The sequence below is a fragment of the Anser anser genome, assembly GCF_964211835.1.
Source record: "Anser anser genome assembly, chromosome: 1".
Lineage (NCBI taxonomy): Eukaryota > Metazoa > Chordata > Aves > Anseriformes > Anatidae > Anser > Anser anser.
The window spans coordinates 134,902,937-134,922,145 of record NC_139720.1 but is presented as its reverse complement, the minus strand read 5'-3'; the positions used below and the strand labels follow the sequence as shown (position 1 = coordinate 134,922,145).

At 38.3% G+C, this 19,209-nt stretch overlaps 1 protein-coding gene across 5 annotated transcripts in view; it reads right to left on the bottom strand.

The window, feature by feature from the left end:
* Positions 1–19,209, bottom strand: part of PUDP (pseudouridine 5'-phosphatase) — an 85,932-nt gene that overhangs the window by 44,807 nt on the left and 21,916 nt on the right. For all 5 annotated transcript variants that reach the window (XM_083829210.1, XM_083829209.1, XM_083829208.1 and 2 more), the window contains exons 2-3: positions 13,209–13,427; positions 2,701–2,930 (exon numbers count right to left, since the gene is read on the bottom strand). In XM_083829210.1, the coding sequence (XP_083685336.1) occupies positions 2,701–2,930; positions 13,209–13,427 (449 nt within the window). The remainder of the gene's footprint in view (positions 1–2,700; positions 2,931–13,208; positions 13,428–19,209) is intronic.

Genomic DNA, 19,209 nt, shown 5'->3' with positions numbered 1-19,209 from the left:
ATTTTAATTTTTTTTTTGTATTGTTTTGTTTTTTGTTTTAATGATTTTATCTCTTAAAATTATGATCATCTTGTGACTTTTCTGAAATAGAGACACAAACTAAGAGCACTGGGAAAGCTGTCCCTCTAGATATTAGGCTCCTCACATGTGCAGATGACTAAACTGGGAGGAGCTGTTGACTCCATTAAGAGCAGAGAAATCATGACAAATTTGAGGTCCTGGCAATCACCAACAATATAAAGTTTAACAAAAGCAAGTGATGGATTCTGCACCTGGGATGGGGTAACCCTGGCTATACATACAGACTAGGGGACAAAAGGTTGGCGAGCAGCCCTGTAGAAAGGGATCTGGGGGTTCTGGCTGGTGGCAAGTTGAACGTGAGCCAGCAGTGTGCCCTGGAAGCCAAACAGGCTAGCTATTGCCTCGGGTGCAACACACACAGCACTGCTAGCCGGTCAAGGGCAGGGATTATCCCACCTTGCTCTGTGCTGGTACACCTTCGAGTACTGTGTGCAGTTTTGGGTTCCACAGTATAAAACGGACATAAAACTATTAAAGAGCTTCCAAAGAAGGGCAACAAAGATGGTGAAGAGGACAAGACGTATGAGGAGCAGCTGAGGTCTGTTGGTTTATTCAGCCCAGAGCAGAGCAGGCTGAGGGGAGGCCTCATGGCGGCCTGCAGCTTCCTCACGAGGGCAGCGGAGGGGCAGGCGCTGAGCTCTGCTCTCTGGGGACAGCGACAGGACCCGAGGGAACGGCATGGAGCCGGGACTGGGGAGGGTCAGCCTGGGTGTTAGGAAAAGGTTCTGCACCCAGAGGGTGGTTGGGCACTGGGACAGGCTCCCCAGGGAAGTGATCACAGAACCGAGGCTGCCAGAGTTCAAGAAGCATTTAGACAATGCTCTGAGACAGATGGTCTCATTTTTGGGTGTTCCTGTGTGGAGCTAGGAGTTGGATGCAATGACCCTTTTGGGTCCTTTTCAACTCAGGATATTTTTATGATTCTATGAATAACGTTTAATTTGTCACTACCACAACTAACATTACATTTCCTTACCTGTCCTTCAGATATGACACCAAGTATGTCCCGTCTTTATATCAATTCTCAATACCTTTTGCTCTTTTACTTTCAGAATTATAGAACATCTTACACCAACATCTCCATCCAACTGAAACGTATCCAATAAGCACCTTTGTCATCCTGTTTCACAAAAAGAGATGCCAGACAGCATTACAGGAGCATAACTTGATCTTATATGCTCTGGACATACAGTTAAAGAAGAGAATAATTTTCTATGAAAGCAACATTAAGCTGCGGTTTCACAGTAGAGCAAGAGAGAACTACAAAAACAGTGTAACAAAACTTTGCTACATGTTTTTAACTCACCTCTCACTTTCTCCAAAATCCTGGGTTATTGTTTCCCAATATTCACTCTCAGGTAAGCATTAATATATTCTAAATACATAACTACTGGACTCTGTTGTAGATTTACAGCCTTGCTACTCAGATTCTGCAGCATTCTGCAGCATTTGGAATATACCATACAACGCCTACACACACAAAAACCTAACATATCCACACAGTAGTCATCTGCATGAATACGGTCAAGTATATTGGGGGTAATTTTTTCAAATGAAGTTGATACACATACACAGAATGACAAGAGGACTTGCAAGAGAAAAAAAAAATTGATGGTTAACACTGTTCATATTATGCTACATTCACTGCAACGTATTTCACCAATTCCCAGATAGCAAAAATACCATTTGGGCTCCGGATGAGAATTTAAAGCATGAAAGGCTGAGGAATCCTAGCTAATCGTTCCATATATATTTGTGTACACATTTCTTCTCAACAACCCTACTGAGAAATCAGTAATCACAGTCTAACCCACTTAAAGTTGTTTCTTAAAAATTAGTATCTAATGCATTTTTCTGCAGTAATGAAACTCCTAAACTTCAGAACTTATGTTTCATCAGGATAGACAAGAAGTGAAAAAAAATATTTTAAGAAGAATGGCAATTTAGTTTGAAATATAAGTGAACACATCGCTTTAACTGACTACCAATTTATCTTTCGGATATTCTCCCTACAGATTTCTATTTCAAAATTAAGTCTGGAAAGTTATATATGAGAGAGAATCTACACATCTCAACTACTTGGGAAAGATTGCTCAAACTGATCGGTTTTAAATCAGAAAAAAAAATGTATATGATCTCAAAGATTTAGAATGGAAGAGGAAAGAGATGGCTTAGAAAAATATATACCCTCTTTACAAAGAAGTGTATTTAATGTTTAGATACTTAAAAGGTAAATCAGCCACAAAAGTATGAAAAGCAAACTGATCTATGTTTAAATAACTGTTTCTAAACTTTGAGTAGTGAAGTTATGCTTGCAGATTTATGCAGAGAGAGAAAAATCATTAAACTTTCCTGTTACTACACAGGACCATGCAGTAAATCAGAGCAATCTGCATTACAAACTTCATATACACTGAAAGGAAAAAACGCTTCCCAACAACCTCTAGCTTAAACAATATAAACATCAAAAAAAAAAAAAGTTGCTGACTTTTCAAATGTTTGTATTAAATCTTAACCTAAACATTTATCATAGTCAATCAATCAGTAAATAAAAATTGAAATGTAGCCTGGACAGTATACCCCTAACTTTTCAGTTCATTTATTACCTCCCCTCCTTACCTTCTCTGGAGCTGCAGGAGGGTGGAATCTCTTTGCACAAACTAGGAAACCATCAGGCTGTGGTTTGCCACTCTTCACCTCAGGGTCATCTCCCAACACAATATGATGAAAAAGACCAAAGAAGTCTTTGTGTCTGGCTGTTTTCATCTGAAATGTCACTTCAGCTGAGCTAGTGGCAACAGCTATGGGTATGTTGTGCTTGTGTAAATGCCGGATCAGCTTATCAACCCCTGCAAGACAAATACATATGTACATTATATATATATATATGTATATATGCATATACATAGGTATACGTATTAATATTTTTACTTAATTACAACACATTTGGCAATACTTCAACAATGTTGTCATACTGAATATAACATTCTACTTTGATCATTTAAGTGTCAAAGAGAATTCTTGTTACGTCTGAAATGTTCTTGCTCCATGCAAAGATCATGGAATATTCCTCAAAGTATATATTTATTCTGTCATCATGGTGCTTTTCTCAAAATATGCCAAAAATTACTTGAATATCATTGCATCTGTATACCCATCCCAATCTAATTCAGTAAGGTCCTCAACATTACATATGTTCATTATTTCAAATTCTCTGTAAGTGGAAGAAAAACACACAGGGAAACACTTTCTTTTCACATATATACCTGGAGTTATGCTCCTAGAAAACAAAAAAGAAATACATAGATATATAGATGGATGGATCAAGGTCAAAAAATATGCTCTTCTCACTGACTGGTATAGTCTTTAATTTCTGAAGCAGATAACCAACTGGCTTAAACCAGCCCCTAAGAGTGCTCAGTTTCTCTTCAGCAATTACTAGAGAAAGTAACTGGGCAGAATAGAGGAGTTGTCAATCACAGTTGTTAATACCAGAGCTTTATCTGTTGATGCTGTGAACCCAGAGTAACGAACACCTTGAACATAATAGGTAGAACCTTTTATCTGATCCAATCTTCTAGTGAAGGTTAATGTAGGGAAAAGTGGAAACATGGCAGCCTGTGTAAGAAGGAAACACACTTCATTATTCAGTGCAGATTTTGAGTTTCTTGTGCAAAGGTCTCCATGTTTCTTCACAGCAGCATTCTGAATGCAGGTTACCTCTCTTCAGATAACTAGTTTTCTTCAGTCCCACAGCTTCAGCTCATCTGTCAGTGTATGTTTACTCTAAATTTCTATTGGAGGTAGCCAGCCACAGAAAAGCACTGTTGCTGAAAGGTCATTTCTTCAGGGTTCTCCCTTACATTCCCTCAGCACTTCTCATGATTCCAGTGTGTAAATATGCGTGTGTACATGTTTACTTTCTCTTTTTGACTGTCCTACCTAAAAGGGAGCTAGAATGCAGCTGTCCCTAACACTTTCAGAGAGCAAAGATTTACATTACTCAGAAAGTGCACTTTAAAAATGTCTTTAAAATGATTACTTGAATATGTGTAAACAGCAAGACAGGTTAGAAAAAAATAAATATACAATGGGAAAATCAGCTGTGTGGAAAAAAAATAAACTGCATATGGAAGAATAGCTTGAATAACTTAGCAAGATGAAGACAGTAGCAGTAGAAAAATATTTTCATTCAGTGTTTGTTATTTCTTTGGAAAAAGCTATATATCAACAAAATCCATTTTTGTTTGAGTCAATTACCACCAATATAGCTCTAGACAGTTACCAACACATTGAATTACTAATATGATTACTGTACTAATTCAGCATATAATTCTTTATTAGGAAGATAATATCTTTTTTAGTATCTTCCTTTTGCCTTTTTTTCCTCTGATGATGGGGAAATGGGGAAAATGGGGAAAATGGGGAAATGATTTAAAATGGGGGAAATGGGGAAATAGGGAAATGATTTAAAGATATAGAACAAGCTTCCACTGGCACATACTTTGTTGCTAAATTCACCTATAGCTACAAAGAATTTTCAAATGAAGACTTCAGTTACCTCAAAAACAACCAATCAAAAATGCAATGTCTCTGAAGAAGTATGATGGACGTTCCTGTGAACTCACTAACTTCCTACTTACTACCATGTAAGTATCAAGGTCCATCCACCACAGAAGGACCCACCTGCTAGGCTTCTTCAGACCATCCTCTACCCCTCCCGCTGAAAGTTCAGCCACGTGGAGCAATTCATTTTTTTCTTTTAGCCTTCAAGCAGTCATTGATTAAAAACAATAAAAACAAAAAAAGAAAGAACAAAAGAAATAAAGTTCCCCATTTTTCCAGCATGAGTATATATTCTTGATATACTACATACACAATCACAAACTAGAGAGCACCGCATAATTTCCTTCAAGAAATCATAACAGGATCAGGAATATATATCTTACTTTGTTATACTTTATTTCCAAATGTACTCTTTTCGTTTTAAATCATCAAACAGGTAAATAATGTTTCTTTCCTCTATCCCTAATAAGTTCTAAAACAGACACAGAAGCTTACTATATTTCACATGCAATAGTTACACACTGATGCCTATTGGAAAGAAATTAGGTAAAAAGAATTCTAAGCTAAATTTAGGTAAGGAAGCAAAAAAGGAGGAAAAAGGAGGATCAACTTTAAACATCAGCATGTTTAAAAACAGATTAATCACAAATGTCAATGAAGTTAGCAACTCTGAGAGAGAAAAAAAATAAAATAAAACCTAAACCAATAGAAAGGAGTGATTTCTCCTGAGACCACGAACACATTCTGAAAAAAAAAGAGATCAATACTTTTTTTTCTGAAAGTTGCAACATATAGAATGTATACATTATTTTATTTTATTTTTGAAGGAAATATTATTCCTCCACTAGTCTCCCAATGTGCTCTTCATTCTCTTTAGAGTCTGCTGAAACCACAGTAACAACTAACACACTGGATCAACTGAGAAACTTAAATTAAGACTTACCCTGAACAACAACAAAATCCTTGGGCTAACTCGCATTTTCCTTTTCAGTGACCAATACAAACATGTAGTGCAAAAGTTCAGGAAACCAAAAAACGCCACATTAAAATGGTTTGTCTAAAATAGTTCCTTTATAATTATTTATGTGCTCTTACAACATTGTATTCTACATGATTTTGTTTCCCCCCCCAGATTCACAGAATGGCTGAGACTGGAAGGGAGCTCTGGAGCTCATCTGGTCCAGCCCCCCTGCTCAAGCTGAGTCACCTAAAGCTGGCTGACCAGGACCACATCCAGGCAGCTTTTTAAGATCTCCAGGGAGGAAGACTCCACAACCTCTCTCTGGGCAACCGCAACCCGCACAGCAAAGAAGTGTTTCCCGGTGTTCAGACAGAACCTGTTTGTGCCCACTGCCTCTTGTCCTGGCACTGGGCACCACTAAGCCCAGCCTGGCTCTATTCTCTCAGCATCCTCCCTTCAGGTATTCATACTCACTGACGAGATCCCCTCGAGCCTCCTATTCTCCAGACTGAGCAGACCCAGCTATCTCAGCCTCTCCTCATAGGAGACATGCACCAGTCCCTTGTTCAACTTGATAGCCCTACACTGGGCTGTTTCCAGTATGTCTCTTGTACTGGGAGCCCCAGAACTGGACACAGCACTCCAGGTGTGGCCTCACCAAGCTGAGTAGAAGGGGAGGATCATCTCTCTTGACCTGCTGGCAATACCTGGCCTAATGCAGCCAAGAATACTGTTAGCCTTCTTAGTAGCAAGGGCGCATTGCTGACTCATGTCCAACTTGCCCTTTTCTGTCACCCTGCTTTCCAGCTGGGTGGCCACTGGTGCCTGGGGTTGTTCCTCCCCAGGTGTAGGACTCTGCATTTCTACTTGTTGAACTTCATGGGATTCTTGTCAATCCACCTCTCCAGCTTGTTGGGGTCCCTCTGAATGGCAGCATGGCCCTCTGGTGAGTCAGCCAGTCCCTCCAGTTCCGTATCATCTGAGGGTGCACTCTACCCCATCATCCAGATTGTTGATGAAGGTGTTAAACAGGACTGGACCCAGTACTAACCCCTGGGGTATTCTACTTGTTGCTGGCCTCCAACTAGACTTTGCACCGCTGACCACTACCCTCCAGGCTTGGCTGTCCAGCCAACCTTTTCAATCCACCTCATTATCTGCTCATCCAGCCCATACTTCAACAGCGTCTCCACAAGGACCTTATGGAGGACAGTGTCAAAAGCCTTACATGAAGCCCAGGAAGACAATATGTACTGCCCTCTCATTTTCAGTTATCTCCTCTTTTTCATTATCACATTTTATACTAAAATGGCATTATTCATTATGAAGCAAAAATTAATAATACATTTGTAATACCTGTAACCTAACTCAATTTGATGGAAAACAAAGTAAGCTTGATTTTCCTTTTAGTTTTATACAAATGTGACCTCTGTTTCATACAAGATATTTCAGAATAGTGAATGACATACACATTTTTGCTAGACTTTATTCAGCATACTTCCAAATTGCCCTATCACCCCTTTTCGTCTGTTTTTCTACCACTGAACAGAACACTGTTCTTAACATGCATCACTACTGGAGTTTCAGAGTGAAACCTATTTCCTGTGGAATGCCTCCAGACAAATATGGAGATAATATAAAACTGTTCTATTTTTTTTCCTAGTACAAATTTCCAACCAAACTTCTGTCTTATAAAAAATGTTATATATTTTTTTCTCTTTTCCTGAAGTGAAGTTTGTATGAATGTGTTATAGTAGATTGTAAGAATGTTTTTTGAGGTAGAAAGGAAAATAATGTCCATCACAAACAGGGCAAATATATGAGATGGGAAAAACGATTATTTATTCCACTTCAGCAGTGAACCATAATTTGTTTCTTCTGTTCACCAGTTGAACGTTTTCCATTGTTCATATTTCTGCCTGCAGTCTATTCACTTGAAACCATAACTACACCATCAGGCAGACAATCGCACACTAAGCTCTGCCAGTATCTTAACCTGAAAATCCCCTTTTTGATGGTCTTCTTGGCATGGTCAAAATCCTACAGTCTTGTGGCTTCAGGAATACAGCTGGCTTGCATACAGCAAGCAGAGTGCAAGAACAGTACCACATAAATACTAGGCCTATAGGGACAATCCCACAGTCTTTTCTAAGTGTCTATTACAATCCTAAAAAGATGAACATTAACTATGTATGACAAAACCCCTAAAAAATTAATGGAAGTCCCCGAGGCCTTCTCTTAAACAAAAGCATGGGCTGTATACAGGATCACAAGAAGCTAGTATACTAAAATTCACAAGGTAGCTGTTAAGCTTCAAAATTAGATCTCAAATAAGCAAACAGTGGCATTTTCAGGGGCAAATCCTTTCATGAACATCACCATGTACCACACCTCCTGTTCATCTTCCTTGCGTGCCTCCTATGTACTAATTACATATAAACACTAATTAACAGTATTTTAACTACTGTGCAATCCCCTGCTGTAATCCTGGAGCTTGTCTATGCTATGTAGTCCATGCTAATATAACTATTTTTGCAAAGTCTTCTAGCTAAGATGCAGCATATTCTGCAGAAGAAACAAGGCTACAGAGTTGTATTGTTTTAGAGAACACTGCCTTGATCAACAGACTTTTGCCCTGTGCACTGAAATTTTTGTTGGAAAAGGTATACTGGTCACCATGCACTTTCTTCACATAGCTTGCCAACAAATTATGAGCCCAAATACAACTTTACTCTCTTTTTGTAGACCTTCAGCACTCCCTCTAAGATGATCTTTGACACACCTATCACAGTGTTGCTCCTCATTCTCTGTTCCAGAGACAGAGTTAGCTTTCTACTCACACTAACAGCATGAAAGCAGAGGACACCTGACCTCACGGTCACCAAAACCAAGGCAGTTCAGAGACCCAAATTCAAGTCTACAACATATTACACAAAACAAGTAGTTTGTGAGGCTTCAGTAAGTATTTTGAAAGAAAAGATTTACTGCTGAGAAAATGGATAAAGGAAACGAAAGTGCACCATGCACTGTGTAAATTAACTATGTACATGCATTATGCATGTCTTGTATGATTTATGTCCAGTTGTGCACAAATGGAAATCTTAAGGATAAATATAGCATCTCTATGAAAAGACTGCTCCTCTTTTTCGAAATCATTTGCAGTTACTACAGTGAATGTAATATCAAACCCAACTTTAAGCTCTTCAAGATTTCATCACTCTTTTTAATCAAAGAAAAGCTAACATTGCCACTCAGGGCTTTGTCAAGTTGATTGGATTTCTAGCCAATTCAATGATAATCCTTTAAGATCATAAAAGCAATTCTACGGTAAAAACCTCAGCAGCATCAAAACACAAAAAGCACCCAAAGACAAAAAATATCTTACTGAGAACAATAAGAAGCTGTCTGTTCATCTAAGTAAAAAAAATATATATTTTTTAAAATCAGTTTGTATGTAGTCTGGTGTGCTACAACAGCTCCAAGCCCATCAGCACAGCACTATTCATTATCTGCACATGTTCTCAATCCTCAAGTGAATTTAGCATTGCTGCTGTGATGGTGATAAAGTGACGGAGGTGGGGCTATCCACCACTTGGTGTAATTGCCATGAATCTCATGAGACTGTGGAAATATATCTCTCATATCCACCTGTTTCTTTTTTGTTCTGAGATATCATTTAAAAAATGCTATTTGTAATACTACATTATTCTTTCACTGAGCTACAAAACTAGAGATGGAAACTAATAACCTACTCCCTAAATTGGAAGTTAGTTGGCTATTTATAAAGAATTCTATCTTCTCATCTTATTGCACTCTAAAGAGTGCCAAAGATTCTTCTGTTGGCATAGAGTCTACCTGTTCACCAATCCAGTTAACCTTGCCATAGTCTGGACATCCTGACGCATATATAGCCATGGAAAAAAATATAAGTTCTAAATTTTACATAATTCAAAACTTCTGGCAACTGTGTTGATAACTTCCTGGTGAAAGCATTTTTGGGTTGCAATTCTTCAGGACTTACTGCAATGGAGAAATGTTTGAAACCAACCAAATAGACCAGATCATTCCCAGTTTGCAGCTAATTGATGGATCTCCATGGGTTACAGGCTCCCTGAGACCAGCATGGACTCACCAGAGCTTCCTACCATTAAAACAATAATAGCAAGGAAAAGAAAAAACAGACTTCCTACCATGTTGTATAACTGTTAAAGGCACAAACATTAATCAAGGAAACAACAGCTAAGCAAACTAGACTGCTGGTTGAATGGAACTGCTCAAGAAAAAAAAGACGTAAGGCTTTAAAATAAGTTGTCACTGGAACTTGTATTACTTTCTTTCTCTTTTTGTAATTTCTGACTGGCTTGATTCGGTACTAAAACTTAGCCTATGAAATTACTTCTTCATGCTTGCAAAAGACAGTCAACCATAACTGAACATGAAAATGGTTTCCATATCATGTTCTGCACTGGCCGAACAGAAACTGCAAACAAGAAATCCCAGCTATCAGGAAGATGATCCAGTAGTGGAAAACTTCTGAAAGGAGCACACAATCCCTAAGCATCTGTACCTTGTCATGGTGATAAGCCAAAAAGTGCAGACTGCTATGAAATAATGGCATTAATTTCATACCTGTGACATGAGTATAATAGCTATTGGCAGCTGGGTAACTTTGAGTAAGATTTTTCTGGCTGTGTATATACTCTGGGTTTGTGCTAAGCCCCAGTACAGCTATACATGACATGTATAGGCAAATGTATATATGCATAGTTTTCTTCTGTTCCACTTGTCATTCCTTCTGATGATCTACTTCACGGCAATACAGTACCACATTTGCAGAAACAGAAAGTCTGCTATGTTCCTCTTGCAGATAACAATGTCTGCACTCTGACAGCAATATTTAGAAAAGCAGCACAAGCAGCAGCCCTGTCATTTTGTCAGCACTGTCTTGAATTAATTCCTTGCCACACTAAATCAAAACTAGCTTACCCTAAGATTCTTTCAGAACCAAAAATAACAATGAAAAACTCTCAAATACTTACTGGAAAAGTCCCTATTAGAAATGGATACATCTTCTTCATAAATTAACTTTGTACTTGACCACAGCTTGATGTATTGAAGCTTGCCAGTCAAGTTCAGCCATACTGAAATCTTCCAGCCTGCACTTTCATCCACTAATGTCTCTTAAAACCGTTATACAGTGGCATGGCTTTGATACACACTGTCAGGCAAAACTACCATACCATCCTTAACCATGGCTGACATATCTGTCACTTATTTGATTTGAGAATTAAAAGAGTTGTACTACTGGCACAAACGTGTGCATAGCTCATTCTATGGCCAGAAACAAGTGCTGCTTTCCTTTAGTTACTTTTTCAAATATTTTTTGTCATCATTTACCACTGTTCTCCATCAATTCAAATTTAAATCTTATTTCTTGGAAAAGCTGTAGAAATGGATTGAAAATAGAACCTCACCTACCTATTAACTGCCAAAAAATGGTCATGTCAGAGTCATCTTATACCATTGTTAAATATCATGACAATTAACTTTCACTTTTGTGTATTTACCTAGAACATGAAACACCAGTTTAGTCAGAGAACTTTGTAAGCACAAGACGTCACCACAGCTTTACATCTTTTACAACAGCTGCATTAAGTTCATTCTTAATTAAAGAACATTACGAGACTGTATAAACCTCCAAAGATTACATAAATATCCTCACAAGATATGAAAAGACATGAGAAAGGTATCAGATTAAAAAAATCTGGTTATCAGATTGAAGCACAGGTTAGTCCTTAAATAAAACAAATAGCAAGTAGCTAGTGCCATTTCTTTTTAGATTACTGACATTAATCTGTCTTTCTCAAAATTCATGGCAATTCAGCTTTTATCTCATATAATGCTACCAAGTACAAATGTTATTACTTCACCGACCAAGGCTGTCTTTGCTTCCCACAGCAGCCAGTAAGCATAAAGTATTTAAGTTCACATCAATTCTGCTTCAGAAAATTGCCTGAAGAGAGTTATCACATATATTTAGTTAAACTGAAAGGATAACCAGTTGAACAATCCTGGTTATGATAAAAACATTCTTATGCTTGTCCCAGTAAGAATTTTGGTTGTTTTGCCTATAATAGTCTAGCTTCAGTGAGCCCAGAATTCACTTTTTCAAGTCAGGAAAAGTGCAAAACTTAATGTTTCCTTTGGCTAATCTGTTCCATCATTTCTCTGTATCTCTTTTCAAGCCAGGTCACCCACGTTATCACAGTCCTCAGCAGACATGGAATATCTACTTAATGGCATCTACTACTTGTGCTGCTCCATTACCATGACTCTTCTTTGAGCCTTCTAACACTTCCATCACCAATCTGTCCATCTGGCATTTTCTAAGCCCGGACTAAAGTGTTTTGTTTGTCTTACAAACAATATATGTGCAAAGTTAGTCCCAGAAGTTTGACATGAAAAATGAAAAACAAATCCCTCCATCTTTCTCGCTTTCCTAGAGAGTTTAACTAGGCTTACAGTGTTAGCTGGATCTATAAGAGAGAAAGGTGCAATTTCAAAAATCTTGGATATAAAAGGGATCAGCGAGATATATACATAAATTGGCTGCTCAAGAGTCTGAAGTGTTTAAAGCTACCAAATTATACCTTTTATTCTTGATTCTTTTTATTTGTTCCTAACATAACATGTATTCTTAACATTCAGCCTCTTAATGCATTATAAAACTAGGTATAAAAAGGCATCTAAAAATTAAAACATTATCATTAATGTGCTGTGGCAAACAAACATGCATTCTAAGAGAAAAAAAATCCAAAGTTGGACTTGTTTTACTGACATGCAGTTATCTCACTTTAAAATATATACAGATATATTTTATTTCTCCTTCTTTCCCATTCTTTTCACCCATAAATTTTTGACATTTGCTCCAGGATGTTTAACATTGTACAAAAAGTTAACAGCAATTCCAGCTTTTAGTATTCCTTCTCTTATATGACTGAGGATTTTTCTCTAAGCATTCCACATGTAAATGTAATAGAATATAAAAGTATGAATCTTATCTGTGGTGTGAATTCATCCTCTTGCCTATATTGAGCCACTCATTTTGGCTTCCTGCACAACCACTGGTAAAAGACAAGTATCTTCAGGAAGTGGTTAAACTTACCTGTCTTAGGATAACCTGAGAAACCCTCCCTCTCCATTGAGGCACAGTTGGCTCAGATGCCATGCTTAAGTTTCAATGTTCACATTAGGAGAGATGAATCTCACCTGAAAAAACCCATTGACACATACATTTGCCTGTACACCAAGAAGTATGTTTGTGCTTAAAGTCAGCTTATGCGCACAGCCAGAGAAAACTAGAGTTACACAGCTGCCAACAACTATTCTAAAGAATATCTAGTTTACAAAACAGAATTTGTATATATTTACATAGGTTTTTTTCTTCTTTTCTTTAAAACACATAGAAAACAGCTGTTCTTCAAGTAAACAAGAAAAAATACTCAGTACCCTTTAACCGGAAGGTAGATTAAAAAATTCTGTCTTGGTTAGCATTTACATAATTCCACAAGTAGTTTATAAACACTGAAAAGAAACATACCTGGCATCAATTCAGCAGTAGGGAATATCTTCTCCTGCTTCATTTTACTTTCATGTAATAACTCTTCTTTGGTTATTGGCAGATCTAGAACATCTCGAATAATCTGTGCCCCTTCTAGTGCTTTTTTACCCATGACCAATGATTTCACGTCCCAGGTATACTTCTTTCCAAAACGCCCACAGATCTCTTCAAATACCACTGTATAGAGACGCTCAGTATCTGCCAAAAAATGATAATAAAAAAGATTACAAACACATGCAGCCAGCTTACAAAGAGGAAGGCATACATGGTCACACAGCAATCTGCCAGAAACAAGAGGGCATATCCAAATGGACAAAATTGCCTCCCTTTACTCACAAAGGGGAAGGCAGACTTCATCACCTGAGATCACCTCAGAGGTACCTGGGTTTTTCAAGCTGTCACACCTGAGTTCAGAAAAGGTTTCTGAGGGTCACAACAAAGAACTATCTGGACCTGTTTTTCCATCAACTTTCTTTCCCACTGGCACTCTACTATACAGGTCAGCAGGCAGTGTCTTAATTAAAATACTCTTTATTCTTTGTATAACAAGAAAAGAAGGGAAGGAAATCTGGTACTCAGGGATGTCATTACATATTCCATGTAAATTGAAAAGAAATTAATTAACTATTTAAGAGTGTCTATGAACGGAAGCTTCAGAGTGCCTTCAAAAGACACCACAGTCATTATTACAGTGTTGCTGGCACTTCTGCATTTACATGTGATTACTGAAGCAGAACACCCCCACTTGTATTTCCAGAGGGGTTCTGGCAAGAGTAAACTTCAGGCTGAGTTTTGCCAGTGAAACAATCAGTTTCACTGTGAAAGGTGCTTTTGGTTTCCAAACTCATTTGTTTTTTAAAAATGTCAGCAAACAATCCTTTCTGTCTTCCCACAAAACAAATCATTGAAAAAGAAGGTCAATAACATTTAATTTAAAACCAAATGGAAGAAGAAAAGTCCTTTCAACTCTTGGTTTCACTTCACCAAAGATCCTGAACAGTGGCTTTTCTACCAGTCTGTTTATCTTTTTGAGTGGTCTCCTTTGATACAAAGCAACTGTTGGTAACCATCCTTTAATTTCCTTCTCATGCATTTCTTTGCTTTCTGTGTCTCTAAAGGTATGCTTATTATTATTATCACTTAAACAATGAAAGACAAAAGCAACAAAAGAAAGGAACTGCACTTATGAGATTTGTTTAGAGAGATCAGGGACTTCACTTGTCTCCATGTCCTTTGCCATGTAAAAAATACTATAATAGGGAAAATAAAATAGTGAAATTATTCATGAGCACATTGACTTACTTTCCGAATATATAACAAGTAGGAAACAGCATTTGAATTGTAAGCTTTAACATAGATACTATGAAAAGATATACTACTACTGAAGAAAGAAAAGCAGAGCCGATGACTACAATACACCCAAAGACCTTCCCCTGCAGTCTGACAAAATGCTCACTGCTTAACCATAGTAATCTGCTTCTCCCGAAATCAGCAGATGGTTCCGATCTGGAATGAAATGAGAAACATCATTGCACCTATCATTGTGTGAGCACACAACAGTGCAGAAGACACACTCTGCCACCTGCCAGAACACTCCCCTCCATTTCCCCTTCAGGAGGAATGCTGAGCCAAAGTAGCAGCAAGAGAACTAACGCACCTGCCTGGGATGCTTAACAGAGCAGCGAACATTTCACAAAAACCTCTTCACTTAAAAATGAGAGAAAAATAATAATAGCACCTATACAAGTGTATGCAAATGCTTCTCAAACAGCTACACCTACGGAAAAAATGTTAGGAGTAACCTGGAGAGCCATGAAACGCACGTGAAACGTACCACTACATCATTCTGTATCAGAAGAGACACAAGTGACTTGGCTTTGAAAAGTGCTAAGCCGGCTAGCACCAGGAAGAAAAAAAAACAACTGCTTGCTTGACACTGCCAGGTGGTACTCTCAGCAAGCTGAGATGGTGAGTTTAGAATATAATATTTAAAAATTCACAGTTCTTTCTTTCTTTTGATGCACTGATTTTTCTTCACCAGGTGAAGGACAAAACTCTGACCCTAAATTGAAAATTGAAACTGAAAATTAATCCTCATCCTATTAAGCAATATATAACAAACTAAGCCGAAATAAAACAAAATAAGGAATTGAAAAAAAAATTGTAGAACATAAAAATTTTCCTATAGATTTGTGCAATAATTACATTAACCTAATTTGAAAGTGAATGACTCAACTGTATAGCTACTTAATTTAATAGCCTCCTGCATTTTAAATATCAGATACCAGACTTGTGAACTGAATTCTTTTTCTTCTAAAAGAAAGGCTTAACACTGTCCAGATTGCTGACCTAAAAATAATGTTATGCAATGTTACAGTTTGCAGACTGAAGAGCACTCATGACCAGCTTGGAGTCAAATATATTAAAATAATTAATTATTATCCTAATTGTATTGTGTTAGAATGTAGTTCTCTCAACGCTAATCAAAATGTTAAATAAAAATAACCAAACCCTGGCCAACACACAAATAATCAGTGAATATATTTAATTTAAATGTGAGTTAGTCTCACATATTGCTCATGTGCTTAAAGCAACATAAATGCTCAAACAAGCAGATTCTCAGAAAGACTTTTATTCCCTTTCCTTATTTTACTTGCTCAAACAGACATGTTCCACTACAGCACATGAATAAAAACTGAAATCTGGAAAAAGGAAACCACATTCACACTCACACACACACTGCTTAATCGCCAATCAGAATCTGAGGAAACCACTTCTGGAAAAGACACACTTCCTGCATACATTTAACAGATAATGACAAACAATCTTTTTGATTGAGGAAAGCAAAATCTGTATGTCCACCTTCTAAATAGACAGCAGTAACTAAACACTAAATACCAATACAAATTCAAGACTTCCCATTCCCATTCAAACAGAGGAATATCAAAAAACTGGTTAACAAAATGTGAGGCAACACTACAGACGACAGGCAGGTTCTTCAGGGATCCTTGGCAGAATGAAGACTGGCCACAGGGTTGTGGCTATAATTAGAGATTTATTATTATGTAAAAATAAATTAGCAATTAGAGAATTATTATCTACGATTTCTAGCTCTTAATGTAGCATATAGTTACACAGAATTTCCAGGGTTCTCATTTACACAGGATTTTCAGCCACCTGGATGGACCCTCTACAGATCAGGTCAACTTCTTATCAACCAGTGCGTGACAATCATAAGTGAGACTCGGAGTTTTCATGAAAGATCACAAGTCACTCAGTCCTCGGAGGCAGAAGACGATGGTGGAGGCCACTGGGATCACAGGTTTTGCTGCCTAGCAGCAGTTCTGGTCTAAGTCCCACTCAGTGCTTGTAGCTGTTTGTATTTACAGCCAGTGCTCCCTGTGCTGTCACATTTCCCTGTTCCAGGACGGGTCTCACCACATCCTGGTGATCCAGCAGTTGGGTATTAATAATATTGATGGGCTTCACCACCCTGTCAATGGGTGTCCCCCACGCTCTCTTGGTGACCCAGCACCTGGGTCTTGATATCACTAATGCCCTTAGCACCCTGACAGTGGGTGTCCTCACAGCCTGGGGCCAGAGAAGGGGAGAGGGAAGGTGGCAGGGGTATACATTAACAGACTGCTTACATATTGTGGATATTTGCTTTATTGCTGGTTATGCTAACCATCCTGCCAAGGGTCAGGAGCAGGGGGTACCAGTCACACGAACACAAGGTAGGCCAGTTTCCTCCCCCACTGTAACAAAAAATAATCCATTACATGTCTGATTAATCAGAGTTCAAGTACAGAAAGCAATCATAATTTCAAATTACTGCAAATCTGCAATACAGTTAGAAATCTAATGCACACACATAGATATAAAACATCGATAAAATAAAACAACCAAGAGGAATTAGAAGTTCAATTAAAGTGCCTACTAGTATCTTAGACACCTTAATTTGTCCAAAACATCCACACACCTGATATTAAAAAAGGAACATTGGCAAGACTCGCACCTGACTAAAACAGCAACTGGAGGCTTAGCCAGATGCCTACAGCATCCCAAATGGTAGCAAACATACGCATTCAAGCAAGTGAATCTGGCCCCAACTGCTAGCTCCCATCAGGAATATTTGTTGAGAAAACAGCAGGACACATGTGGCAGTGGTCTATTCCAACAGAAGGTAGAAAAATTGAGACTTCTTAGGCCCTACAACTTGCAGTAAATGTATAACCTCAGCTTTATTCTCTTCTGCTTTTCAAAATACTTTTCATCTTTCCATTTCTCATCCCTTGGTGTACCTTTTACAGGACATCATCAGCATGACTTACTGTCCATCCACTTGCTGCATTTCACTGGGAATGAGTGACATTCATTCCCTAGCCACATATCATCTTGTAGTCATTTTTATAGCAATCTTTCCTATACAGAAAGCACAGGCAGCCCCACTGGTGCTGTTTACAGTGTGTAAGAGCCGATCACAACAAATACAAATAAGGTGACAAGAATGATGGAGGCACTGGATTGCTCAGCTTGTGATCCGGCATAGAAATATGCTGGCACACATTCAAAAAAGCCTACAGGTCACTTGGCAGCAGACCACAGAGCAACACTTGAGTGTACGATCTGTTCACATCACTGCAGGTCAGAATTAGAAGTGCAGATCTACCTAGGTTAGGGGTATAGCAGTCATCAATCAATTCAGTACCTAAACTGCAGCTTTATCGACTGCTTACCTACAGAAGAAGATGGCTTAAGACAGAAGATCACGACTTCATGTCATGGTTTAGCCCTGGCAGGCAGCTCAGCAGCACACAGCCACTCGCTCACTCCCCAGGTGGGACAGCTGAAAGAACTGGACAAGTGAGAGAACTCCTGGGCTGAGATAAGGACAGCTTAGTAGGTAAAGCAAAAGCTACACACACAAGCAAGGCAAGACAAGGAACTCATTCGCTACTTCCCATTGGCAGGCAGGGGTTCAGCCACTCCCAGAAAAGCAGGGCTCAGCACATGTAACGATTTCTTGGGAAGGCAAACGCCATCACTCCCATTGTCCCCTCCTTCCTCCTCCTTTACCACAGCTTTTATTGCTGAGCATGTCGCCATATGGTAAGGGACATCTCTCTGGCCAGTCTGGGTCAGCTGTCCTGGCTGTGCCCCCCCAGCTCCTGGTGCACCCCAGCCTCCTCGCTGAAAGGACAGCAAGGGAAGCTGAAAAGGCCTTGGCTCTGTGGAAGCACTGCTCTGCATAAAAAACAAAACACTGGTGTGTTATCAAAACTATTTTAATGACAAATCCAAAACACAGAATCATATGAGCCCCTATGAAGAAAACTAATTCTATCCCAGCCAAAACCATGACACTTCATGAATGAATAAGGAACTTGATTTTTTTATATGCCTCCTGAATTTATGCAAATAATTTTATTATAAATCTAAAATAATCTCTAATTTATCAAGGAGATGTGGCTATTATGCATAAAAGCTCATCTTAGGCATTGGTTCTGAATTCTCCTTTGAGTAACTAAGCCCATCTTCGCACTGAATTTCCCTAATGAAACATACCTATGATTAATAGGTATATTAGACACTAGGAGTCTAAATAGAATTTTAGTTATATGAACTTGATATTTTCTAGTAAGACAAAATTCAATTCTGGACATATAAACTTTACATGATTTTTATTTTGATGGGGATAGAAAGATGGTACGGTAAAGGGAAAATTTTAATTTCAGCAAAAGGTTTCTTAGGTCCATAGCTGTGAAGCAGATTTTTTTCCTATGTAGAAGAGAACCATCTTCAGTATTCAGTTTAGGCAAATTTAAACACAAACAGTCATTTTTATCATGATTTTGGCCCAGGAATAAGAAAATCTCCTGAGATTTTGTCACCGCCAATACTGAATGAACACACAAATTACTAGGATTTTGTATTCCTATCAGTCTTTCACAATATTCCTTTAAACCCCACAGGATAT